The following is a 23,992-nucleotide window of genomic DNA, read 5'->3' on the forward strand; positions in this document are numbered from 1 at the left end:
TTTAAAAAAAAAGTTCATTAGACAATCACAAAATATACACAAAAGGGAGACTTCTAAACATGTATCCAAAGGCAAAAAGAAATAGTTTATAAAAAGAAAACAATGGAACTGTCCTGTATACCCTAACTTGTAACTTATTAATCCTTTTTACACACTTGACAGCATAGCACGAACATTCTCCCATATTAAATATTCTTGCACAACATGATCTTTAGTGGTTGTGTAGTAATATATTATAAGAAATATTTGTTTAACCAATCTTTTATCATCAAACATTTAGGTTGTTTCCCAAAATATTTTTGCAAATGAAAGAAAGAATAGCTCTTTGGGGCTAACAGAGTCCAGGACAACAGAGGAAAAGTCCCTGCAGCCATCTCTTCCCCCTTCCTGACCCCGTCCTGCGGGGTCTCTGCCCAGGCCTTCCAGACCCACTCCTGGAGTACCGCCAGGGCCCAGAGCCAACTGGCCTCCAACCCTTGCCTTTTCTCTGTGGGAAGGCAGAGGCTCTGGTGTGTCTGTTCTGGCCCTGGGATCATTTTCCAGCACAAGGCACAATCTGATCCATCGGCAGTTCCCCTGGGCCCATCCATAGTCTTCCCACTCCCCAAATTCAAAGTCCTCAGGGCTCTGGTGGCCCAGAGATGGGTACAACATTCTCATACTGGGGCTCCTCCTGCCCTTCCTCTTCAGCCTGCTTCTGGGGATCCTGTTCTGGGGGGCTACCCCCAGAGACCAGCTCCTGGGCCCTCCCTGAGCTCTCAGCGCCAGTCCCCAGCCCCCTGGCCATTTCCTCTGATCTGACCCCTGTTGACTCCACGGCCCCAGTGAGCTCGGCATTTGGGGCTGAGTTGAGGCTCTGGCTGGGAGAACCGGAGGCCAGCCCTGGGCTGCCCTTGTTCCGACTCAGGGCCCGGCGTGGAGGCTTAGGGATGGCACTCTTGACCTTGGGCTCTGCCTGGCCTTTCTGGAAGCTACCAAAACGACGGAGGACAGACCGGACAGGGCCTTCAGATCCCCGGGGCGTCCCTGCCAGCATGTAGATCGTGGTCACAGAGCCTGAGTTCTCCTGAACACTGCCCTCGATGGCTTCCACACGCTCAGCCACTGTCCGGCCTCCGAGCGGAACCCACCGGCGGCCAGTGGCTGAATCCCTGGGGCTGGCAGCAGCAGGAGGGGCCTCATCCGTTTCTGCTTGCTCTGGGCCTATGGACTCCTCGGCCTCCTGGCCCTCAGGACCTGTCTGGGCACCCCGGGAAAGCCTCTTGGGCTTTCGGAGTGGGCTGGAGAGCTCTCCTGAGCTTCGGCGACTCTGCGGTGCAAACTTGGTGCCTTCAGCAAAGGAGACTGACGGCCGCTTGGCCCGGGCTAGGCTGGAGGTGCGTGGGATGGCGAATGGCGTGGAGGCATCCTCGGGGGGAGGGAAGGGGCCTCCAGTCAGGCTGGCCTCTGACGACGCTTCTTGGGCCACAGGGGCCATCCCTGGCAGAGGAGACACAAGAGCTTGGCGGGAGCTGGGCTGGCCCTCCCCAATTCATCCCACCCACAGCTCAGCATCTTCCGGGAGGCCTCAGAAATGGGGCGAAGAGCAGAGTTGAATGCAGAGAGGCAGGGGAAGGGCAATTCGGGTGGACACTACCTCTCCTACACTCTTCTCCCCAGCCTCCGACCTTGCACTACTGCCACACTCTAACCAAGCTAAGACTCTTCCGGTGTCACAGAGCCAGGTCCCTCTCACCTGTGGGCCTTTGTGTAGTGTATGCTGTTCCCTCTTCCTGAAACACCATTCCCGCTTCTCCCTAACTTCCTCTTGGCTAACTCCCACTGATTCTGCCAGACTTGACTCTGACGTCACTAACACAGAATCTTCCCTGCCATGGCTGGATTATGAGCCCCTGCGTGTACAAGCCCCATCAAAGCACGTATCCCTCTGTCCTGTAACTGTCCGACAACTTGTCTGACTACAGCCCCCCAGACCATAAGCCTGGTGAAGACAGGAATCGCTCTTGTTCTTTGCTGTGACTCCAGAGCCAGGAACAGCGATGGCACAGAATGGGCACTCGAACAACGTTTGCTGAAGGCCGACTAAAGGAGAGGTGTGGCGGGCAGGGACGCTCAGGGGCTAAGCGGGCTGCTGGGGCTACCTTCTTGGGGTGGCACGCAGTAGGCAGGGCCCTCGTCCTCCTCTCCAGACTCGGGATCAGAAGAGAAGGAGTCGTCAGAGGCCCAGCCAGCAGAGGGCGGCTCAATGAAGCTGTGGTTGAAGGGGATCTCCGGGTCGTGGTGCGAGACTGTAGGGGCTCCGGGTCAGGTGCAGAGCCTGATGGGAAGCCTGGTCCCATTCCAGCCCCCAACCTCCAGCACCCACCTACCTGTCACCCAGGGTAGTTTGTGGGTGCCGAGGGAACCACAGGGCAGCACAGAGCCCAAGCTGGCCAGTGCCCCGCAGACCTGCAGCTTCATCCTGGACACAGCAGTTCCATCTCTCACTGGCCTGAGAGGGTAGGATAGGGACAGTGGTCTCTGCACAAGACCCAAGGTGACCTGTGTCACCTAGCCATGTATTTCAATGGCCTCAGAATACAATCCAAACCATTGAGCCCAAGATTCAGGCCTGCCAGGGGCGTCTAGAGTCAGACGGAGCTGGGTAACAACTCTGGCTCAGACCTCACCTCCCTGGGCCTCAGTTTCCTCTTCTGTAAAATGGGAACAACAATCCCATCTATCAGAGCTTTTTGTAGGAAACAACACAGTGCCAGGCACCTGGTGGAAGTTCCCCAAAATTCAGCTGTTACTATCATCCTAGCTGAACCCCAGCTCACCTGTCTCAAGTGGCACCCCCCCCAGAAGGCCTGTCCTTGTCCCTACTCTCCTCCACCCCCAAGCTGGAAGTAACTGCTCCACTTGTCACCATTCCTCTGGCACACTTTGCACATGTCCTCGTGCTCCTGTGAGGGGCTTCTCCCCCACCCCCAGCCTCTATGCCCCAGGGCAGGGGCGACTGGATCTGCTTACCTGTGAATGCCCCACAGCCCAGACAAGGACAAGCTCAAGGATTAGCGTGTGAACTAATGAGACAGCACTGGACAAAGAGTCCAGAAAGCTGGGTGGGGGCTTTGTGCAAGCTAGTGACTAACTGGGTCATCTTGGGCCTCAGTGTCCTCTGTGGATTGGGGACGATAATCCTCCCGCCCGCACATGCCCTGTTCCAAACCCCCATGCTGTTGTGAGTCTCAAAGGAGCCGAGAGATGTGAAGAGCCTTCGTAAAGCCACAAAGCTCTGTGTGAGCAACGATCCCCTGCGGCCCTCTCTGTCTCTCAGAAAGCCACATTCTCTGCTAAACCGCTGTGCAGACTTTTATGTCACTCTCCTTTCTGGGGCGTTTGAGGCCTGGTCTCTTTCCCTCCCTGCCCAGAGCTGGGCTGCTGCTTCCATGTCCCCTCTGGTCCCCACTGGTCTGTTCTCAGCCTCCTGCTGCAGGTTTGGGTTTCCAGCCTGGTGCCCAGTGGCCCCCACTTGTGCAACTTCCCCATCGAAGGCTTCCGAGGAAGGTAGGTGGCTGACCTGGTGTCTCCATGCCATAGCCCCTGCCAAACTACCTCCATGACCTCTGACCTTGTGTGTGACAAGGCCAGCCCTTCCCCACCCCTGAAAGGAAACCAGATGCCACCTTGTCCCACCCCTGAGCTGTGGGGTAGGGAAGGTCCAGGCCAGTGTTCACCTGTCCTTGGGGTCCAAACGGGCAGCCCAGCAGCAGCAGGCGCAGCAGGCGAGGCCCAGAAGCAGCAGCAGCAGAGGCACAAGAATGCCGGCGATGAGGGCGGCGTCCTGACTGCGAGGGCCTGGGGGCAGCAGGAGAGGGTCAGACATTCAGGGCCTTTCCGTCTCCCACACATCATGTCTTGTCTTCAGTTGTCAGTTGCCTCCTCCCCAGAATCTTCTACCTGGGGGTCCCTTCCCACCTCCAGGAAGCCTCTCTGCTGGTGTGTCTCCTCCTCAAGGTCCATAGCCCATTCCAGAAGCCCATTCCATTTCCACGAAATCGCCAATTTTCATGCCATGCCAGTGTCCAGCCCTGCCTGCTCATTTCCTGCTTTCTTAGGGGTCAGGGGCTCTGTTACATCTTCAGGGGACCGAAAAGCATCCACACAGAGTTCGGGCATAGTGGATGTCTCTGAAGTGGGCCCAGCCTCCCTGGCAAGTGATGGGCCCCTGGAGCCCACCTAAAGGGCCAGAACAGGGGTGGGGACCCTGTGACCTTAAGGCCACATGTGGCCTTCTAGGTCCTTAAGTGCAGCCTTTCGACTGAATCCAAAATTTACAGAACAAATCCTTTTATTTTTATTAATACATATTTGTTCATCTTTTATATTTTACTTTTAAAATGAACATATTTAAAATACCAAGGAATAAAATAAGTTTCAACAAAATAATCCTCCCAGATTGACTGGCACCATTAGAATGTTAGTAAACCATGAGGGCTAAATTTGATGGCTGCTACACTCATGATTTGGTTCTAACTTCCCCTGCCTGACTGGCGCCACTACCGCATGAGGCTGGTTGGTGAGAGTTTATGGGGGTCGAGTATGCCAGTCTGTTATCAGCTTTTGACAACGGTGCACTGTGTTTCTGTTTGAAGTGGAATTTGTGAATAGTTGCACAGCTCAATAGTATTTTTAATTCTGTCTGTTTCATAGCCCACCGTGTCAAAGACGACCAACAGAACGGTGAAGGAAGAAAACAGATTTTTTAATGAGGGCTGGGAATTGCAATATTATCTTTTTTTTTTTTTGAGACAGATTCTCACTCTGTTGCCCAGGCTAGAGTGCTGTGGCATCAGCCTAGCTCACAGCAACCTCAAACTCCTGGGCTCAGGCGATCCTTCTGCCTCAGCCTCCCGAGTAGCTGGGACTACAGGCATGTGCCACCATGACTGGCTAATTTTTTATATGTATATTTTTAGTTGTCCAGCTAATTTCTTTCTATTTTTTTAGTAGAGACGGGGTCTCGCTCTTGCTCAGGCTGGTCTCGAACTCCTGAGCTCAAGCAATCTGCCCGCCTCGGCCTCCCAGAGTGCTAGGATTACAGGCATGAGCCACCGTGCCCGGCCCGCAATATTATCTTGTTTCTGCTAAAGATAAGATGATTTGCTTGCTTTGTGATACTGCAATATCAACATTAAAGAAATTCAATGCTCATCAGCGTTGTAACACCCATAAGGATCACAAATGTTTTACTAGAGGGAGAGGCACGAAAGGTTGTATTGCAGAAATTAAAAGATGAAAAGCAAAGACAATTCTTTCAAGCAACAATAAGACCTGAAAATAATGCCACTGAAGCAACTTATAAAGTAGCTTATATACTCTGGAAAAAAGGGAAGCCACTCAGTGATGTAGAAATTGTGAAAGAATGCACTATCGAAGTTGTAAGATGCTTAGACCCTGATATTGTTTCAAAGTACAAACAACTGCCTCTTTCAAGGAGACCCATAACGGATCGGCAGCATGAATTAGCCTTCAACTTAACAGAACAACTTCACGCAGTACTTCAAAATGTATTATTCAATTGCTTTGGATGAATCAACTGATACTACTGACTCAGTGCAGGCTTTATACTTCATTCTGATCATAACAGAAGATTTTCTTTGCTACAAAGAGTTACTCATTTTGGGCACTCTTGTGGACAGAATAGGGGGAATAGATGTTTTCAACAACTTTCAAGATAAATGTCATAAAGTTGGACTGAATTTGATAAATTCAGTGAGTGTATGTATAGACAGTGCACCTTCCATGACAGGAAAACATGAAGCGTTTATTGCCCAGATTTAAAAAAAGTATTAACACATCCAGATGCTCTCATTTCTATTCATTGTATGTTCCATCAGCAAAATCTCTGTGCTAAAGCTACTATTTTAAGTGACACTTAGCAACAAGTTATAAGTATTATTATTAACATATTGGTGCAAATGCAACACAGCATTGTCAGTTTCAGAAGGATGAGCTATTCAGCCTGGATTTGCTGTATCATTCTATCATTCTAAAGTGTGTTGGCTATTGCAGGGACAGTTGTTAGCCAAAATTTTATGTCTGCATGAACAGACAGTTAAATTTTATGAAGAACAGAATCAGTAATGTGAATTATTAAAATAAGATTTCTATAGGAATAGAGCATTTCTATGTGATATCATGTCAAACCGAAATGACTTGAATATTTCTTTGTAAGGTAAAACTAAGTCTATATATATGTGGCAAAAAATCCAAGCATTTTTTAAATTAAAAATGCTTTATTATCTTTTTTCAAAACACTTCTTCAAAAGAAAATTTTAGATGAACATTTTCCCCAGGTAGCAAAGGTCATTGATGAGCACAATGATATATGGAATCGTTTGATGAATACACAGCTGTTATAGACCTATTAACTGGAGAATACAATGAAAGGTTTCCTTGGCTGGCCGTGGTGGCTCACGCCTGTAATCCTAACACTCTGGGAGGTCGAGGTGGGCCGATTGCTTGAGCTCAGAAGTTCGAGACCAGCCTGAGCAAGAGCGAGACCCCGTCTCTACTAAAAAAAATACAAAGAAATTAGCTGGACAACTAAAAATACATATATAAAAAATTAGCTGGGCATGGTGGCACATGCCTGTAGTCCCAGCTATTCGGGAGGCTGAGGCAGTAGGATTGCTTGAGCCCAAGAGTTTGAGGTTGCTGTGAGCTAGGCTGACACCACACAGCACTCTAGCCCAGGCAATAGAGTGAGACTCTGTCTCAAGAAAAAAAAAAAAAGAAAGAAAGAAAGGTTTTCTGACTTTGAGAATCATGATATCACACTCAAATTAGCGTTTCAGCCTCACCTAATTGATATCACCAAGGCACCTAAAGAACTACTGATGGAAATTGATTGAGCTCTCATTAGACGACATTTTAAAGTTATTGTTTGATGCTAAGAAAGATCCCAGTGAAATATGGAAAAATGCAGTAGAATACCCACGCCTTCACCAACATGCCCAAAAAATGCTTTCTTGCTTTTCAACTGCTTATTGCTGCGAATCTACATTCTCCTACCTAACCCAAATCAAGACACCCTTAAGGTCACAAATGACTGATACCCATCCAGAGGATCAACTGAAACTTCAGACCTCCATGCCACAACCAAATATTCAAGCGCTTTCCAGCAAAAGGCAGACACAACAAAGTCATCAAAAGGTTAACTTTAAAATTAACAAATAGTTTTCATTTTTTAAAATTATTAAGTACATAGTAGTTAGATTTTTTAAAAATAATGTACACTTTTAAGCATATCTAATTGAAGTTTCTTGAATATGGTCTTTTGATTACAGCTAAATTAATTCACCTTCCAACATGAAAAGGTTCCCCACACCTGAGCTAGGCTTTTCCTCCGCACCTTCCCTCTACCTTACCTAGCTGGCAGGCCCCAGAGACAGGGTGGCAGGATCCTTCTTCGCATTCACAGGGCACTGAGCAGTTGTTTCCATAGAAGCCAGATGGGCAGGAATTGTTGCAGCTATGTAAGAAGGAGAGGCAGCCTGAAGGCTGGGTGAGAAGGGATGGAGGCAGGCAGGGAAGAGGGGAAGGTAGATTTCTGGGCACTGTCCCCACCCTCCACCAGGTAGACTTCCTAGATGATGCCTAAGTGGGCCCCTCCAGCCTCTGAGCCACATTCTAAGTGCCCCTGGCAGTGTTTGGGAGAATCCCTCAGCCCCTAAGCCCACCTTCCAGGGAGACCACCCACAAGCTGCCCAGCTGTTCCCTGGCCAGTGTGCAACCCTGGGGGCAGGGTCTACCTGCAACTGTCCTCATCCCTTGCCACTCAGCACTAATGGAAACAAGCAAGATGCCAAGGGCATCCAGAGAGATGCCCTCAGGGTCTGGAGGTCTGAGCCAGGCCCGGCGCTGCCCCTAACTCTCTGGGCCTTTGTCCTCTCTTCTGTGAAATGAAGTCTCTTCCATTTAACAGGACGTGCTGTCCTCAAGGTGGAAAACTTAACTGGAGACACTGATCGTTCTACACCGAAGACCTTAGGGAAATGACAACAGGGTTTGGAGCCCTGCTCCCAAAAAAGCTCTCCACCTAGTCAGGGAGCCAGTCCTTTTAGATTAAGCATCATCTGACTTTCCTTTGGAACACCCCACAACAGGAGGAATAACTTCTTGGTTATGAGCATGCTGAGTGGTATCTGGGAGGCAGAGAGGCCCAGGAAGGGAAGCTGAGGAAGCGGATTGCCCCCCAGGGCCCCAGTCCTTACCTGGGCCCCCAGTAGCCAGCACTGCAGACACATTCCCCTGTCACAGCATCACAGGCCCCCTGAACACAGGTGGGGCAGGGAGAGCCGCAGCCCTCTCCAAAGGTGTCAGTGGGGCAGGGGTCTTCACACCTAGGGTGAGGCGAGGCTCAGGGAGTGGGAAGGCAGGGCAGGCCTGGCCCCACAGTGGGGAACCTGCCCATCTGTCCCATGCTCCCGGACTCAGGGACCCAACTGGGCACTCCTCGGCAGTGAAGCTCAGGTGAAAACACAGCCTTGAACCTAGGGCCGAACCCAGTAGGTGACAGGTTACTTCCCGGGGGGGAAGAGGGCAGGAGGCCTGAGTAGTGGGGAGCCAGAAGACAATCCTGCTCAGGGCCCCTCAGCACCCACCTCTCTCCCGCAGCCTTCGCCAGGAGGAGCCCTAGAGGGCTGTGTGAATGTATGTGTTAGGGGAGGGGCGGCCCACTCAAGGTAAGGATGCTGACGGAAGGTGCACCCCACCCTGAGCAGGGTGGCCCCCTCACCTGGGCCCCAGCCAGCCAGGGTCACAGCGCTGACAGTGCCCAGTGTCTGGCTGACAGGCTTCCCCAAGCCGGCAGCGGGGGCACTGCTGCCTGCAGCTCTCGCCAAAGGTGCCAGGTGAGCAGGGCTGGTGGCACTGGGTCCCGTTCCAGCCTGGCTCACAGGACGCACAGCTGCCTGTGTCTGGAGAACACGGCTCACTCTGCTTGCAGTGGCCACAGCTGGGAAGAGAAGGTGTTCACAGGGGACTGGGGCTGGATAGAGCACCGGCCACTCAGGTCTTTAGGGGCCCTGGAGAGTGTTCAGGTCCCAGCTGGGTCACTCAGGCAGGTTTGGGCCTGTTTCCCCATGTTGTACAATGAAGAGGCTGGAGAGATGATCTCTGAGGGCTCTCATAGGACTCCATCCCTCTCCGAGTCTAAGCCCCAGTTCTGTGACCCATCCTTCCCTGGGTCCCAGGGTGACAGAGCTAGCAGCCCAGCCAGGGCAGCCAAGTCACCACAGCCCCTGCTTCCCTTCTGCCCAGCCTTCCCCTTCCCCTTCCCACACCAGCTGCCCCCAGGTCTGGCATGAACCGGACTTAGTAGTTTGCCCATAATATGAAAATGCATAAAATACAATATAAACTGTTTTCACCAACATAATTTCAAATTTACCTTATCTTTTTTCCTGCCCACTCCAGCTTTCTCTTGAAGTTTACCTTATCTTAATTTCCCGTTGATGCTTAACAGTTACTGGCAGTACTCTCTAGTACTTAACTACCTGGAATCACACACGTGGGCCAGATGCGTGAGTAGGGTGGAGAAGGGGGGAGGTATAAAATCAGTTTAACTGATTCTCATCAGCATTTTTAAAAAACAAAGAAAGAAAATAGTACATTGTATATATAGAGAGAGAGCAAAGGTAAGTATGTTAAGTATGTGTTGTCTGGTTACATTTTTATTTCAGTTACATTATATAGAACGAATATGCGTTATATGTGTTAGGTGGGATGTCTCATTGTGAGTGGAGCCAGGCAGAGTTTGAAAGCCACTGTGTCTTAAAGGGACCTGCCATCCTTTGGTCACGTGATTCATTCTTTATTTCAGGATGGCTTGCTAGTACCTACTAGTACTTTTGCTTAATTGGATAAAAGGGGAGGGCGGGGTAGGCCCAGGGACAACAAAGGTTTTTTTTTTTTAATTTTAAACATTTTTATGGGTCACGAAGGTTTTTTTCTTTCCTGTCTCATCCCTGCCTGCGTATGTTTTGGAGAGCACCGCGGACCCCTACCCCTCCTCCCGCGCTTCCCACCGCGTGCCCATCTCTCCCCGCCGCCCGCGCCCCGTCCCGCCCTTCCTCGGCGCGCTGCCCGGCGGGCGCGGGCTCACCGGTCTCGGCACTGCGGCCCGTAGCTGCCGGCCGCGCAGGGCAGCTCGCAGCGCGCGCCGCGGAAGCCGGGCGGGCAGGCGCACTGGCCGGAGGCGGCGCTGCAGCGGCCGCGCGCGCACTCGCACTGCTGCCGGCACTCGGGGCCCCACCAGCCCGGCCGGCAGGCGCAGCGGCCCGACTCCTGCGCGCACGGCGACCCGTTGCAGGCGCAGCGGAAGCTGCAGCGGCGGCCCCACCAGCCTGGCTCGCACAGGCAGGCGCCCGTCGCGGGGTCGCAGCGCGCCGCCGCCGGGTTGCACTGGCACGGGCGGCGGCACGTGGGCGACCACCAACCCGGCTCGCAGCGGCACGCGCCCGTCGCGGGGTCGCAGCGTCCGTGGGGGCCACAGAAGCACGCGAACTCGCAGCGGCTGCCCCAGCGGTCTGCTTGGCACTGGCACACGCCCGTGGCCGGCTCGCACTGGCCGTGCGGGTGGCAGGGGCAGCTCTCACGGCAGTCGGGGCCCCAGTACTGGCCCGGGCAACCTGCGGGGGTGGGGACGGAAGGGGTCAGCGGGTTCAGGGCTGGGCACGGATCTTCGCCCTGTGTCCCCTCCCACAAGGAAGAGGGGCCGACAGACCCTTCGAACATCTGGCAGCCTGTCCTCCTGGGCACAACTCACTTCCTGCCCCAGCCTCTGAACTACAAAAGTCCTTAGCAGTGGCCCAGCCTCCCACTTCACATTCCAGAACACACTCAGAGATCCTGAGTGGGAAAGGGGCTTGCCCAGAGTCACGCAGAGGTGGGTGGGACATCCTTCATGCTCCGTCCTCCTTCCCTGCTGGGACTGTGCTGGGCAGGACATGAGCTGGGCTTCCTCCAGATCTCAAGCCTGGATGCTGCCCACCAAGGTCACAGGAGAAGTCACATTTCCCCCCAGTGTTTCCTTCCACGGCAGTGACCCCTGGTGCCCACCCTCTGGCCATCCTGATTACCACCCCCTTTCCCATCCTCTCTTCCTGCCAGAGAGGGCAGCCACCCAGCCAGGGACCTCCTTCCACCTCCCACCCCCCATGAGGTGCATGTGGGGGAGACTGGGAATGCACCCATTTGCAATAAACAGGAATCACGGGCACCTCTTCTGAGAAGTTGAAAATGAAGGCGAAGGGCCAGAGTGGGCAGGGCTTTATGGGTGTGAGTAAAAACCAGATGACCCAGGGAATCTCCCAGGAGTGTGTCACTTCCTGTTTCTGGGCTTCAATTTCCTCAGCAAAGCTTGGAGGGATCCTGGTCCTGATGTTCTAAGATTACGTTTCTACCCGTTGCGCCTCCCCCCGCCCCACCCCCATGGCCAGTTCTGCCCGGCAACCTTATCCTGCAGTTGAGACTCACGAGAGCTGCACTGCGCCCCGAAGAATCCAGGTTTGCATCGGCAGAGGCCTGGTTTAACGCACACCTCATCTTCCCGGCAGGCATCCAGCCCCTCACAGATGGCTGAAAAACATCCCACTCAGGTCGGAAGGACTGGGATGTGCAGGACCAGAGGACACCCCTGCCCCTGTCAAAGAGCCACCCCCTAGGGCTGGAGGGGCGGTCACAGGATAAACCCTGGCGCTAGGGCTCAGAAGGGTAGGAAGGAAGGGCTGTCACCGGGCTATGTCCTCCCTTCTCCTGGACTCACGGATGGTGCATTCTTGATCTTTCTGCCTCCAGCCTGGGCAGCACTGGAGCTCAGCAGAGGGGCTGTGGGGCAAAAAGGAGTCAGTAGAGGGGCAGGCAGCCTGGCCCCACAGGGCGGGTCACTGTCGTTCGCTGAGGTTGGGAGGCTGCCCCAGCCCCACTGGGGAGGCCTAGCCAAGCTTCGCAGCCCTGGTGTCCCCAGCCCCTCTCCTCTCCTTCCCTGGCCTTTCCTCTACCTGCTGTGACTTTCCACCACCCTCCATGCTGCCCCCCAAACCCCCTCCCTTCAGCCCCATGACCTCTTCCCCATCGCCTCCTTCCCCAAAATGCCTCGCGCCTCCCCCATCAGATTCCCACAAGACCCACCTGCTGGCCATACAGACGTGCTTCCCCTTGGGGTCCAGCTCGGACCCCTGGGTCCCCGGAGACCACAGCAGCAGCAATGGGAGCAGCAGTCTCAGCCCCATGGCGGCCAGTGCAGTGGGAGGGCTTGGGTTAATCTGGCCCCCACAGCTCCCGACCCCCTCCCTACTTCCTCCCAAGGCTTTTCCTGAGGAAACCAGGCCGGAGGGGCGGGATGCCATGAGGCACCTCCCTGAGAGGGCGGGCGAGTGCTGGGGAGACCAACGCTAAAAAATGAAAGGGAAAGGAAGGTGCATGAAGGGCTGAGTGGGGTTTAAGGGGCTGGTCTTAGTCTGGAGGCGGCCAGAGGAGGACGCTGCAGGTCCCTGGGTATCGGGGACAGGCAAAGGGGTGGGTGAGGGTGGGTGAGGGTGGGAGCCAGGCTGTCCATCAGGCCACAGTCCCAAAGTGCAGTCAGAGCTGGGCGAGGCCTCCCCCCCAGTGACTGACCAAGGACACCCTGTGGGGAACCCTCAGCCTTCCGCTGGGCAGAGCTGGGAGGTGGGGACAGACCCCGGACAGAAAGACATGGAACCATTTCTGGGTGTTACGCGCAGTTGCTTTATTGCATTAGCTCAGGCCATCTACCCAAACCCCTGGGATGGGGAAGCTGAGACTCAGGGACACACTTTCACATCTGGCCCCAGAGGCCCGGTGAGGAGAGCGGAGGCAGGCTGCACTCCCCATCGTGCCCTGGTGCAAGCCGGGACTGGGAAGAGCTCTGGGCAGTGCTGCAAAGGAAGGAGCCCTGTCCCCCTCTGAGGTCACACATCCACCCGCAGCCAGACCCCAAAGTCAGGGGCAGCGGAGGCAGCGGAGGCCCCTAGACGAAGATGTTCATCGGGAGCGGAGCAGGGCTGCTCAGGGGCTGAGGGTTGTAGGGCTGCCCACAGGCTCCGAGTGAGGCTGCCGGGGAGCTTCCTCTTTTCGCCCTAGCTTGCTGGGAGCGCCGCTGCTTGTCTCAGCTTCGGGTGCCTCTGCTTCACCCCGATACCACGGGCCAAAGCTGGGGAGAGAGCCAAGAGGCCCTCTGAGCCAGAAAGCCAGAGAGGTCGAGGACTTGGGCTGAGGGCAAGAGACAGAGAGGGAAGGAAGAGCAGCATGCAGAAGTGGGGAGGGCAGGGGCCAGGGCCAGAGAGGAAGGAGGGAGGGTGTACTTAGAGCCCAGGGCAGCAGGGCGACAGGCAGCGGAGGGAAAGGGGGCACTGAGAAGAACCAGGTGGGGCCCCTCCTCCACCCCCCACTCTTGCCCTTCCCCTGCCCCCAACATACAAACTCTGTATTCTGGACTCAGGGGGTGGGGGGTGGTCTCCCTTATCGCTGGTGAGCAGGAGCCATGAGCCATCCTCATCATCACTGAGACAGAGGAGAGAGATGTGAGGGCCATTTATCAAGGCCCTGAGGGGTGATGGAAGTTGGGATCATGTTGGGCCTTCTGCCAGGCCCCCAGAAGCAGCAGGGGGAGGACAGAGTGACTGCAGGGCCCACAAGGCTGGAAGAGGAGATGCTGGAGAGATGCAGGACATCTTGAGGCTTTTATTTTATAGCTTGACAGACAGCAGGCTCCTGAGACGGCTGCAGCTATGATCTCACCCCTCTAAGAGCACACAGACCCAGCCAGGGCAGGATACGGAATAAGGAACAATGAATGTGGAGAAGCGGCATTAGCAGATTTCTTCAGCGGGATGTACCACAGGCAGGGCATGGGGGAACAGTGTGATCCAGAGGGAAGGGTGGCAGGCTGGACACAGGCTCGGGGGGTGGGCCATCAGGCTCAGCAGAATGAGGGAGGGAGGGCTCACTCAGTGGGAACGCAGGCAGGGACATACCCGCTCTCTGCTTCCTCTGGCGTCCCTAACATCTTGGCTTTGATCTTCTTGCGCTGCTTCCTGACAGCCACCTTCATAGCTTCAAGCAAAAGCCCAGGGACCCGGTGGTCTGTGAGCAGCTCCCTACAGAAGAGGGCAGGGGCAGGGGCATGGAGAAAGCGGTGGAGATGCCAACAGTAGGTATCACCCCAAGTACTTGGGCATGTTGTTCCCCCTGGAAACATCTGAAACACTTTGCCTTGCTGACCCCCTTAGACTAACTGAGCTTAGGTGGCACCCCTCCTGGGAAACCCCTACTGCTGCTGTGCTGTGACCCTCTCCCCTGTTTGAAGTTTCGGGAGAGCAGGGGCTGTGTAATTCATGTCCTCCCAGTGCCCAGGGCAGGGCCTGGCACAGGTCACTGTGGATACATCAGTGAACCAAAGAATGAGGTGGGGTGATCTGAGGCCCAGGAACAGATGTGAACGGAGCTCCCTCAGCTTCCCGGAGCCCTCACCGCTGGAAGTAGGCCAACTCCTCCTTGAGCAGGAACACGTTGGCTTTGAGTTCATTCCGCTCCTGAAGAATCTGCTCAAGCTCCTCCCGACTGAACCCGCATTGCCCTGCCTCCGAGGGGCGCCATGGCTGCTGGGTGGCCACCGCCTGCGGAACAGGCATGGTCAGAGGGTCCTTGCCCGGTAGCCATCACAGGACTGCTAGAGGAGGTAACTGGCAGGGAGACTTAAGGGACAAGGGTGCTACAACAGATGACACAACGGTGCTCCAGGCTAAGAATGGAGGCGAGACTGACTGGGGGTGCAAACTGGTGCGCCACTTCCGACTTCCTGGCGGACCTGCTACGCAACAAGGCAAACCTTGCCCAAGTGCCCATTCGAGTGCCAGATACTGAGTACTGGGATGGATTCCTGCCCTCATCCGGCACTCACCGGGTCCTCAGGGGTCCCCGGGGCTCCTGTGCCGACGACGGCCGGCCGTTCGGGTTCCTGACTCTGCTCGCACCCGGGACCCCCAGCCTGGCCCCGCGCCCGCTCTTTAGCCGGCTCGAGGGCACCTTCGCGGGGCTGCTCGCGCTCCCTCTCGCGGTCCTGCGTGGCGCGCAGCTGGGTCTGCACTGCTGCCAGCTTGCGCCGCAACTCTGCATTCACCAGCAGGAGGCGCTGCAGCTGCTCCTGCAACTGGGGGCGGAGCAGGAGGTGGGGGCTGGTAGGCGGGGCGCCCACGGCCCGACGGAGCCCCGCCCCGCGCCCGCCGCCCCGCCCTCACCGCCTCAGTCTCCTGACTGCGCTGCTGCAGGTCCCGGTTGTGAGCCCGGAGTTCGTCCCGCTGTCGGTCCGTCACCTCCTTGAGCTGCCGCAGCAGCGCGCGCTCCTCTGAGGAAGGGGCGTTCTAAGCGGCGGCCTGCGGAGGGGCGGCCCCGAGCTGGCCCCCAATCTCCCTCGTCCTGGCCGGGGCCTGCACTCACCCTGTGGCCCAGCGCGCACCTCCCTGCGGAGGTGCTCGTTCTCCTCCCGCAGCCTCCGCAGCTCCCGTTCGGCCTGCTGCGCCGACACCTGCAGCTGGGGAGGCCGAAGTCTCAGGGTTCGGCCCCGCAGGCCTCGCGGGTGGCGAGGGGAGGGGGCAGTGGCTCACCGAATCCGGGGTGGGCCCCACCGCAGCCTTTTCCAGGAGTTCCAGCGCCCGCACCACCAGCGGCACTAGCCCGGCCGCCGCCTCTGGCCCGAAACGGCGCGCCAGCTCTTGCAGCTCAGTGCCCAGGGCCCCCGCAAGATGGTACACGAGCTCTGCGGACGTCCCCGACCCTGCTGCCACTCGAGGCCCCCAGCCGTGTGCTCCAGGCGCCGCCCTCCTGGGCTCCATGTCCCCCAAAGGCCTGGGGCTATGACTAACCCCACTCCCCCCTCAGCTAGGACAGGAAAAACCCAAACAGTTCCGGGGTAGAAGCTACAGGGAGTGGGGGAGGAGCGATTAAGAGAAAAGGCGTAGGGAAGAGAGATAGTACTTAGGCCCCCAGGGCCCTGTCCTGTTCAATCCCCAAGGTCACAGGCAACAGGACAGCCACCTTCCTGCCAGTCATTCAAGAGGCTCAGGGCTGCAAGTGGTCACTTAGGTCAAGCCATCCCCACAGTGCCCTATCCAGGCTCCACCCCGTGTTTGGAGTCATGGGGCCAACTTGGCAGCCAAGCACCAGAGGCAAGAGGTGACAGGTATGAGGCTAGTCACTGGCCTCTGCCTGGCACGGGACAGCCAAACTGTCACCCGTGTGCTTGTTTCCTTGACTGAGAGTGACTCAGGAAGCTTTAAAGGGGGCTAGGCTGGGTACCACAGCTGCAGGGCACACCTAGACCCAGAGAGGTTGAAAGGGGCAATGATTTGCCAAGTACTATATTTTGGAGGGAAACCAATAAATGTGGTTGAGGTAGCAGGAGTGTGAAAGCCCGACCCCACCTGAGCTCCGAGTCTAGGGGACATCTAGCCGCACAGCCCTGAACAGGGAGGGGGCCTTGTATCCCCTGTCAAGGATGAGTCCGGCACCTTGCTGTCAACTGCCCCAATCTGCCAAACCTACCCAGACCTACACCCAGAATTTGAGCTCGGGGGGAAAAAACAGCCCCCAAAACATTTATACAAAATTTATTATATTTTGTTCACAATTACAAGCCATCAGATCAACAACACAATAAGCACAATACAGAGGGAAAAGGGGCCAAGCTGCTGAATGTCACCAGCTTGTCTGTGGGGGCTAAGAGGCTCCAACCTCTGGGGACTCTGAAGCAGGAGGAGGTAAGGGAACAACTAGGCATATAGGTCCTCGCGGTCCGCAGAGTAGACCTCACCCTCCTGCAGAAGGGCAAAGTTGAGGAAGTGGGAGGGTCTGTGCACCTCATGGTAGAACTCTTTGGGGTTTGCCAGCTGTAGCTCATACTTCATGTTAGGATCATGCCGGACACCTTAGGGGAGAAGGAGACATCAAATGTTAACAAGGGTCCACCTGCCTCATGCAGCCTGGGCCATCTCCAAGCCAGAGTCAGCCCCAAGAGCTAAGAGTGATGGTCTAACATTATCCCCCAGAACCCTCCCCCTTTCCTGTGCTCCCCCCACTTACACACAAACACATACAGCCCACCTACCCATAAAGTTGTAGTTCCACGAAGACTGGGCAGGGACCATAAAGAAGCCAAGGAAGCGGTCTGACAGCAACATCTGGACTCTCTCATAGTGTGAGGGTAGGTAGCCCTTGGGGTTATTGCCCTTGTCTGTGTTCTGACGGCCCCATTCATAGCCACTGGGGGTCAGCTTGTAGGCTGTCAGTGTGCAGGACCCTGGTGTGAAGCTGGGGCAAGAATGAGGACAGAGTAAGAGCTCAGGCCATCATTCAGGGCCCTGGCCTGCAATGCCTACCCCACTACTTCCTCCCAAGTGGGCTCAAGCCCACCTGCAGGTGATGATAATGGTCTTCTCGCCATCCCAAGATGGGTTGTCAGCCATGATCTTGGCATGGGTGGTGACATCCTGGGGTGATAACTGGGGGGACTCATTGGGCTGAGTGTGGATCCAACCTAAGGGCTCCATCTCCTACAGGCAAAGAGCAGTAGAGACCTGTTCAGAATCCCATTGGCAGACAGTAATCCCACCTGTGAGAGTAACATGCCTGCCTTCCCTCCACCTCTCTGATAGCAGAAAGCCCCAGTTCTCGCACACTCAAAGATCTGTCGCCACCACTTACCTTGAGATACTCATGCTGGGGCAGCTGGCTAGGCAGGTGCACAGTCTGGTGAGTGCCCCATTGTGGTACCATCACGATACAGCGGATCTCCTTCACCTGGGGGTTATCTGGTGGACTCACCCCATACAGGTACCCTGCAATCTGGAGACAAAGGGGTCAAGAACCACAACTATTCTTACTACCAGTTCAAAGTCTGGGCTGTCTGCCCTGTGTTTCCTTCCCTTCCCAAGAACAAGGACAGGGTTTCTCAAAATGTGGTCAGAACCTCCTGCATCAGAATCACCTGAGGTGCTTGTTAAAAATGCTTAACATGGAACTCATCCCAGGCTTAACCACACCAGAATCTCCTGGGTGGTGTTTAGCAATCTGCACTGTTCACAAGCTCTTCAGTTGATAATTATAGTATCCATCAACAAATGGGCACAAAGCATATAGCTTAATGAATTTTCACAAGCTAAACATATCTGTAAAACCAGCACTAGGTGGTATTTTATCTTTTAGAGACAGGGTCTTGCTGTCGCCCAGGCTGCAGTGCAGTAGCACAATCATAGCTCACTGCAGCCTTGATCTCCTGGGCTCAAGAGATCCTCCTGCCTCAGCCTCCCAAGCAGGTGGGACTACAGGTGTGTGCCACCACATGGAGCTAATTTATTTATTGCAGAGATGGGGTGTCACTATGTTGCCCAGTCTGGTCTTGAACTTTTGGCCTCCTGCCTTGGCCTCCCAGAGTGCTGAGATTACATGCATGGGCAACTGTGCCCAAGCCCACTAGGTGGTATTTTAAATTTTACGCTGCCATTAACCAAGTAAGAGGAACTGTTTCTTGTAAACTCATCCACACAGGATAGTAACAATCTTTTCAAATTTGCCAACCTGATGGCCACAAAATGGTGTTTTCTAAAATACGAACATCTCTGATAAAGTTGAATATATTTTCAAATTATATTTGCCATTTGCAGTTCTTTATAGATTTTTCACTATACCTAGATTTTGTAAGTGGAGTGAAGCAGAGATCTAACCTTTTTCCAATTGTTTTAATATCATAAGACATCTTTAGTCCATAAACATGAATTTATTACATACGCAAGAATCTATTTCTGACTATATGCTATTCTCTTCCAATAACTTTTAGGCCAATACTACATTTACTACATTCTCTTAATTGCCACAGCCTTATGTTTTTTTTTTTTTTTTGAGACAGAGTCTCACTCTGTTGCCCTGGCTAGAGTGAGTGCCGTGGCGTCAGCGTAGCTCACAGCAACCTCAAACTCCTGGGCTCAAGCGATCCTACTGCCCCAGCCTCCCAAGTAGCTGGGACTACAGGCATGCGCCACCATGCCCGGCTAATTTTTTCTATATATTTTTAGTTGGCCAATTAATTTCTTTCTATTTTTAGTAGAGACGGGGTCTCGCTCTTGCTCAGGCTGGTCTCGAACTCCTGAGCTCAAACAATCTGCCCGCCTCGGCCTCCCAGAGAGCTAGGATTACAGGCGTGAGCCACCGCGCCCGGCCCTTATAATATGTTTTGATACCTCCCGGGAGCCAAAATCCTCCTCAATGTTTTGGCTATCCTTGTATAGTTATTCGTCCATGAATCTTGAAACCAGAGTTTCAAGTTCCAGGAAATCTCAGGTGAATTTTAGACACATATTATGTTGGATACACACTGTAGCCTAGTTGAGCATGCTTACTCACTTGGGCCCGAAGGTCAGATATACAGATGAACTTCTTAAGCACATTCTTGGGAAGGATATATGTGTAACCAGTCTCCTTGATGTCATCAGATGAAACATAGATGTGATTGGTCCTTAAGTGCAGGTTGGCAGCAGAGATGGCCCTAAAACCAAGTAGGGAATGTCAGCATCTCTCAGCCCAACCACCTTAGGCAGTGCAAGCAAGCCCTTCCATTCCTGCCCTCTTGTCCTTTACAGTACCTGACCCTCCATTCAGTCTTCGATGAGAAAGTCTGGGTCTCGTAGTTGCTGGTGGTAGAGGTGATGATCTCGTCACCATGCTTGTTGACAGTGCGAGTCTGTGTTGCAGTCAGCTGTGACTGTTCCTTGGTCTGCTTCTCAATCTCAGCTATCTGCTGCCGCTGCTGTGATGGTGCTGAGATCTCCATACCCAAGATGATGTCTCGAATTTCTGATTGTGTCAGTGATGCTACGTTCACACTGTGGGGACAGTGTGGTTACACCACAAAGATTCCCTCCCCTTGGTCACTTCTGCTTCAATGGCAAGGTTATAACTTGGTAGGACAGGGCAGCCTATATTCTTGTCCCAGACAATCCTCAAGTGACACTTCTAAAGGAAGTGTGAAGTGGAGATGCACAAATACTTCTAAGATCCATCAGACTGCAAGCAGGATGGCAGTCTGCATGTGTACCTTCTAGCTATTCAGCATCCTGAACTCCCACTCTTCCTTGAAGAAAACTGCCCTGGCTCAGGACAGTTCTCAAAAATGGAAACACCAGAAACCACAGAATACTAGTGATCAGAAGTGGTACTGTCAGTCACCCTAGGGGATATTTGGAAATCTATGGACATTTTTGGCTGCCATGATGACAAGGAGGGAGGGAGGGAGGGAGGGGAAGGGAAGAAGGTGTGAGAGTGTTATCAGCAGTGGTACATGGGGTCCAGGATGTTAAGACTTCCTGTAAATACATGGACAGTAAAGAAATGCCCTGCTCAAAAGGCAACAGTGCCTCCACTGAGAAACAATGGCCAAGAGCCAGAGTGAAGCCCTGAAACACAGACTTTCCATACTATCTGAAGATGCTGCCTATCGCTCTTCTATAGGCATCTCTAAGATAATTTCTTCAGAAACTTCTGAGCCTAAATGTTTCAAAACCCCAGAAACCATGTATTAAGCCACCCACCTGACCCTTTTTGGACCTCCCATCTGTCTCCCCAGCACCACTGCTCACTTGTTTTTCTTGCCATAGTCGGCCAAAATCAGATCCTTGAGCTGCACCTCCACCTTGATCCACTCCTCATCAGTCAGAGTGGGCCAGATGTGGTGTGGTTCTGTAATAGTAGTCTTATCTGGCTTCAGGATCACCTTCGCCCGATCATTGTTCACGTGTAGGGCACGAAGAATCAGGATGAGTCGGGAGAAAGCCTGGGAAGAGATTTGGAAGAGTGGGGGCAAGTTAGCTGTTTGAGGCTCTCCCCTTTTTCTCTATCCTATCCAAAGGAAACCTGAGAATGGATTTCAAACTCTTAGGTCCCCACCCCCACCATGAGCCAGCAGAGTTTGTGCCCCATCCACAGAATGAAAATGTGAAAATGGTCCCATTAAAGTGGCCTGTGGGAAAACCTAAGGTACAGGATCTTCTTCTCCTAACCTTAAACCCACTCCTCTTAGAGTGACCCCTCTCTCTTCCTAAGGTGGCTTCATACCGTGTAAGATGAAATAGTCTTGAGCCAATCATCATAGAGGTTGAAGAGAACCATCTGGGGCTCAGTGGCTTTCAGTATTAGATCCCCAAACTTTTCTACCTTCAGACAAGCCTGGAAGGGGAGTTGGAGCTCTGATCCTTTGATTACAATATTGGGGAAGTCCAGCAAGTGCACCTAGACAAGATCAAGTCCAAGATTAGAAACAGAGTCTAGAGGTCTCAGGCCTCCTTTCTTCTACCTTGTCCACCCTCCTCTTACCTCCAGTGGATCCAGCATGCCCTTCCTGGTGACAATGATCTGCTTGGGCTGCTCCTCTACAGGCAGAGATCGGATCAGGGCAGCCACCTCCTCAGCTGTCTTCCATTTAGCCAACTAAAAACAAGAGAGAAGAAAATGGAAATTGAGTTGCTACTCTCCCAGATCAACTAGAACAGAAGATCTTCGTCTCAAAAGAATCAAACAATGTTTCAAAATTCAACACTGGTGTTAAATGTTAGGTACTCAGAAGGTAGAAAAAGTGTCAGATGGTCTTTTCCGAAAGGGTTTTTCAACCTATACAAGATAATACCACAAGCCAGTATATGATTATGTGCAAAACCATTTACCGTATTACAGGAGTTCAGAAACAAAAGAAATTAAGGCTAATAGGATCATAAAACACTGCACAGGCGGGTGAGATGGCTCATGCCTGTAATCCTAGCACTCTGGGAGGCCGAGATGGGAGGATCGCTTGAGCTCAGGAGTTCAAGACCAGCCTGAGCAAGAGTGAGACCCCATCTCTACTAAAAATAGAAAAATTAGCTGGGTGTGTGGTGGCGCGTGCCTGTAGTCCCAGCTACTGGGGAGGCTGAGGCAGGAGGATCACTTGAGCCCAGGAGCTGGAGGCTGCCGTGAGCTAGGCTGATGGCACTCCAGCCCAGGCAACAGAGTAAGACTCTGTCTCAAAAACAAATAAAAAACAAACAAAATGCTCAAAGAAATAAGTCTTAAGAGATAAGATTGTGAATAAAGGAAAAGGGGGACTTCATTCTAGAAACAGAGAAAAAAATGAGTGAAGCTACAAAGATGGAGATGAGTATCAGGGTTTCGGGATTCCCAAATTTGCAAGAGGAAACACACTATAAAGGAAGAGAAACTGTGGCTGGACAGGTATAGCCCAGCCAAATTTCAAATACCTACGAAGCCAAAGAAGAGGTAATTCAGCAAGAAGGAAGGTGCTACTAAAGGTTTTGAGGTAGAGAGAGATTTACTGTAAGTGATGCTTTAAGAATGTATGTTCTGGCCGGGCGCGGTGGCTCACACCTGTAATCCTAGCACTCTGGGAGGCCGAGGCGGGCGGATTGTTTGAGCTCAGGAGTTCGAAACCAGCCTGAGCAAGAGCGAGACCCCGTCTCTACTAAAAATAGAAAGAAATTAATTGGACAACTAAAAATATATAGAAAAAATGAGCCGGGCATGGTGGCGCATGCCTGTAGTCCCAGCTACTCGGGAGGCTGAGGCAGAAGGATAGCTTGAGCTCAGGAGTTTGAGGTTGCTGTGAGCTAGGCTGACGCCACGGCACTCTAGCCCGCGCAACACAGTGAGACTCTGTCTAAAAAAAAAAAAAAAAAAGAATGCATGTTCTACAGTTCACTGTGTTATGGAGAAACCGTTAGCCCGAGCTTAAAATATGTAAGGAGGAAGCTTTAGGCTAAACTTAATTTAACAGTACTTTTTTTTTTTTTTAGACAGAGTCTCACTTTGTTGCCCAGGCTAGAGTGCCACGGCATCAACCTAGCTCACAGCAACCTCAAACTCCTGGGCTCAAGCGATCCTCCTGCCTCAGCCTCCCAAGTAGCTGGGACTATAGGCATGTACCACCATGCCCAGCTAATTTTATATACATATATTTTTAGTTGTCCAGCTAGCTAATTTCTTTCTATTTTTTTAGTAGAGATGGAGTCTCACTCTTGCTCAGGCTGGTCTCAAACTCCTGAGCTCAAATGATCCGCCCGCCTCGGCCTCCCAGAGTGCTAGGATTATAGGCGTGAGCCACCATGCCCGGCCTTAACGGTACTTTCTACCTCAATTAAAAAATAAAGGTCACTCTGACTGCAGACTTGAGTGAAGCAGCTTCAGGATTCAAACTACATATAATTGAGGTTAAAAAAATGTTTTTAAGAACTTGAGGCCCAGAGAGATTAACTCAGAGATTCTCAGGCCTCAGAGTAGCATTTAGTTCATTTAAAGTTACTGTGCTCCCTGAGACAAAAAGAAGGGGAAGAGGCCAACTAATAAAGAAATATGATAACTTCTTCATTTAAAAAAAAAAAAAGAATGTATGTTCCCTTTATAAAGATGATTTTTGGTAGCCTTGTTCAAGATCAGAGATGGGATATTCAGGAAGCAGAGACCAGCTGGTAATGAGGCACCTCACACACTCTTGGATCTCCTATAGGAGAATATTTCCCATGTTAAGTAATTCAGAGGATAAGTTCAAATGAGATACTCTCAGTGTTTCAACAAGAAAAAACAGATTCCCCCTCTCATCGCCTCCCTCTTTTGAAAGAATAAGAGGCAGCAAGGTTCTATGGCCTCTCCATCCTTTAATCTTCTCACCTGCCCCAAACGTTTCTGTCCAGCCCACACAGATGTGTGGATTATCTTGAGGAACAGCTGCCCTGTGCGTGGGTTGAAGATGAAGATGGCCCCATTGATGGGCTTGGTTGTCAAATTTCCTTCAAAGGTCTAAAGAATGATTACATTAGTTAGCAAAGCCTAGACACAACCACCCTGCCTTCATCCCAGTATGCATACACACTGTCCTATTTCCTTCCCATAG

The 23,992-nt window shown here is 52.8% G+C and overlaps 3 protein-coding genes across 5 annotated transcripts in view; all 3 read right to left on the reverse strand.

The window, feature by feature from the left end:
* Positions 1–12,343, reverse strand: SCARF1 (scavenger receptor class F, member 1). 2 transcript variants are annotated; one of them, XM_012653020.1, is made up of 11 exons: positions 12,181–12,343; positions 11,816–11,877; positions 11,527–11,628; positions 10,154–10,679; positions 8,786–9,004; positions 8,262–8,390; positions 7,416–7,519; positions 3,720–3,840; positions 2,370–2,491; positions 2,142–2,288; positions 1–1,479 (listed from the first exon to the last, which is right to left on the reverse strand). In XM_012653020.1, the coding sequence occupies exons 1-11, from the start codon at positions 12,279–12,281 to the stop codon at positions 620–622; spliced, it is 2,493 nt and encodes an 830-aa protein (XP_012508474.1). In that variant the 5' UTR covers positions 12,282–12,343; the 3' UTR covers positions 1–619. The 2 variants fall into 2 exon arrangements, with proteins under 2 accessions (XP_012508474.1, XP_012508475.1); XM_012653021.1 differs by having other exon boundaries at positions 1,435–1,479; positions 2,142–2,251.
* Positions 12,344–12,772: 429 nt separating this feature from the next.
* Positions 12,773–16,087, reverse strand: RILP (Rab interacting lysosomal protein). 2 transcript variants are annotated; one of them, XM_012653022.1, is made up of 8 exons: positions 15,675–16,087; positions 15,508–15,601; positions 15,309–15,415; positions 14,972–15,220; positions 14,542–14,687; positions 14,046–14,168; positions 13,489–13,572; positions 12,773–13,222 (listed from the first exon to the last, which is right to left on the reverse strand). In XM_012653022.1, the coding sequence occupies exons 1-8, from the start codon at positions 15,900–15,902 to the stop codon at positions 13,078–13,080; spliced, it is 1,176 nt and encodes a 391-aa protein (XP_012508476.1). In that variant the 5' UTR covers positions 15,903–16,087; the 3' UTR covers positions 12,773–13,077. The 2 variants fall into 2 exon arrangements, with proteins under 2 accessions (XP_012508476.1, XP_012508478.1); XM_012653024.1 differs by lacking the exon at positions 13,489–13,572.
* A 576-nt stretch (positions 16,088–16,663) lies between these two features.
* PRPF8 (pre-mRNA processing factor 8) overlaps positions 16,664–23,992 on the reverse strand; it is a 32,888-nt gene continuing 25,559 nt past the window's right edge. The window contains exons 33-42 of the mRNA XM_012653025.1: positions 23,770–23,898; positions 21,430–21,543; positions 21,172–21,345; positions 20,697–20,890; positions 19,704–19,943; positions 19,465–19,606; positions 17,770–17,910; positions 17,479–17,618; positions 17,174–17,376; positions 16,664–16,993 (exon numbers count right to left, since the gene is read on the reverse strand). Of these exons, the coding sequence (XP_012508479.1) occupies positions 16,839–16,993; positions 17,174–17,376; positions 17,479–17,618; positions 17,770–17,910; positions 19,465–19,606; positions 19,704–19,943; positions 20,697–20,890; positions 21,172–21,345; positions 21,430–21,543; positions 23,770–23,898 (1,632 nt within the window). The 3' untranslated portion in view covers positions 16,664–16,838. The remainder of the gene's footprint in view (positions 16,994–17,173; positions 17,377–17,478; positions 17,619–17,769; positions 17,911–19,464; positions 19,607–19,703; positions 19,944–20,696; positions 20,891–21,171; positions 21,346–21,429; positions 21,544–23,769; positions 23,899–23,992) is intronic.

Source organism: Propithecus coquereli, unplaced genomic scaffold (assembly GCF_000956105.1).
Source record: "Propithecus coquereli isolate 6110/MARCELLA unplaced genomic scaffold, Pcoq_1.0 Scaffold409, whole genome shotgun sequence".
Lineage (NCBI taxonomy): Eukaryota > Metazoa > Chordata > Mammalia > Primates > Indriidae > Propithecus > Propithecus coquereli.

What these genes read in the sequence shown, in the direction of transcription:
- SCARF1 (XM_012653020.1), bottom strand. Translation starts at nt 12,281, where the DNA reads ATGGGGCTGAGACTGCTGCTCCCATTGCTGCTGCTGTGGTCTCCGGGG. An exon ending in CACGTCTGTATGGCCAGCAG is followed by an intron (nt 11,878 to 12,180) that starts GTGGGTCTTGTG and finishes TTTGCCCCACAG; the next exon opens with CCCCTCTGCTGAGCTCCAGT. An exon ending in GCTGGCTACTGGGGGCCCAG is followed by an intron (nt 7,520 to 8,261) that starts GTAAGGACTGGG and finishes CTTCTTACATAG; the next exon opens with CTGCAACAATTCCTGCCCAT.
- RILP (XM_012653022.1), bottom strand. Translation starts at nt 15,902, where the DNA reads ATGGAGCCCAGGAGGGCGGCGCCTGGAGCACACGGCTGGGGGCCTCGA. An exon ending in GGTGCGCGCTGGGCCACAGG is followed by an intron (nt 15,416 to 15,507) that starts GTGAGTGCAGGC and finishes CCCCTTCCTCAG; the next exon opens with AGGAGCGCGCGCTGCTGCGG. An exon ending in GAGTCCAGAATACAGAGTTT is followed by an intron (nt 13,223 to 13,488) that starts GTATGTTGGGGG and finishes CTCTCTCCCCAG; the next exon opens with CTTTGGCCCGTGGTATCGGG.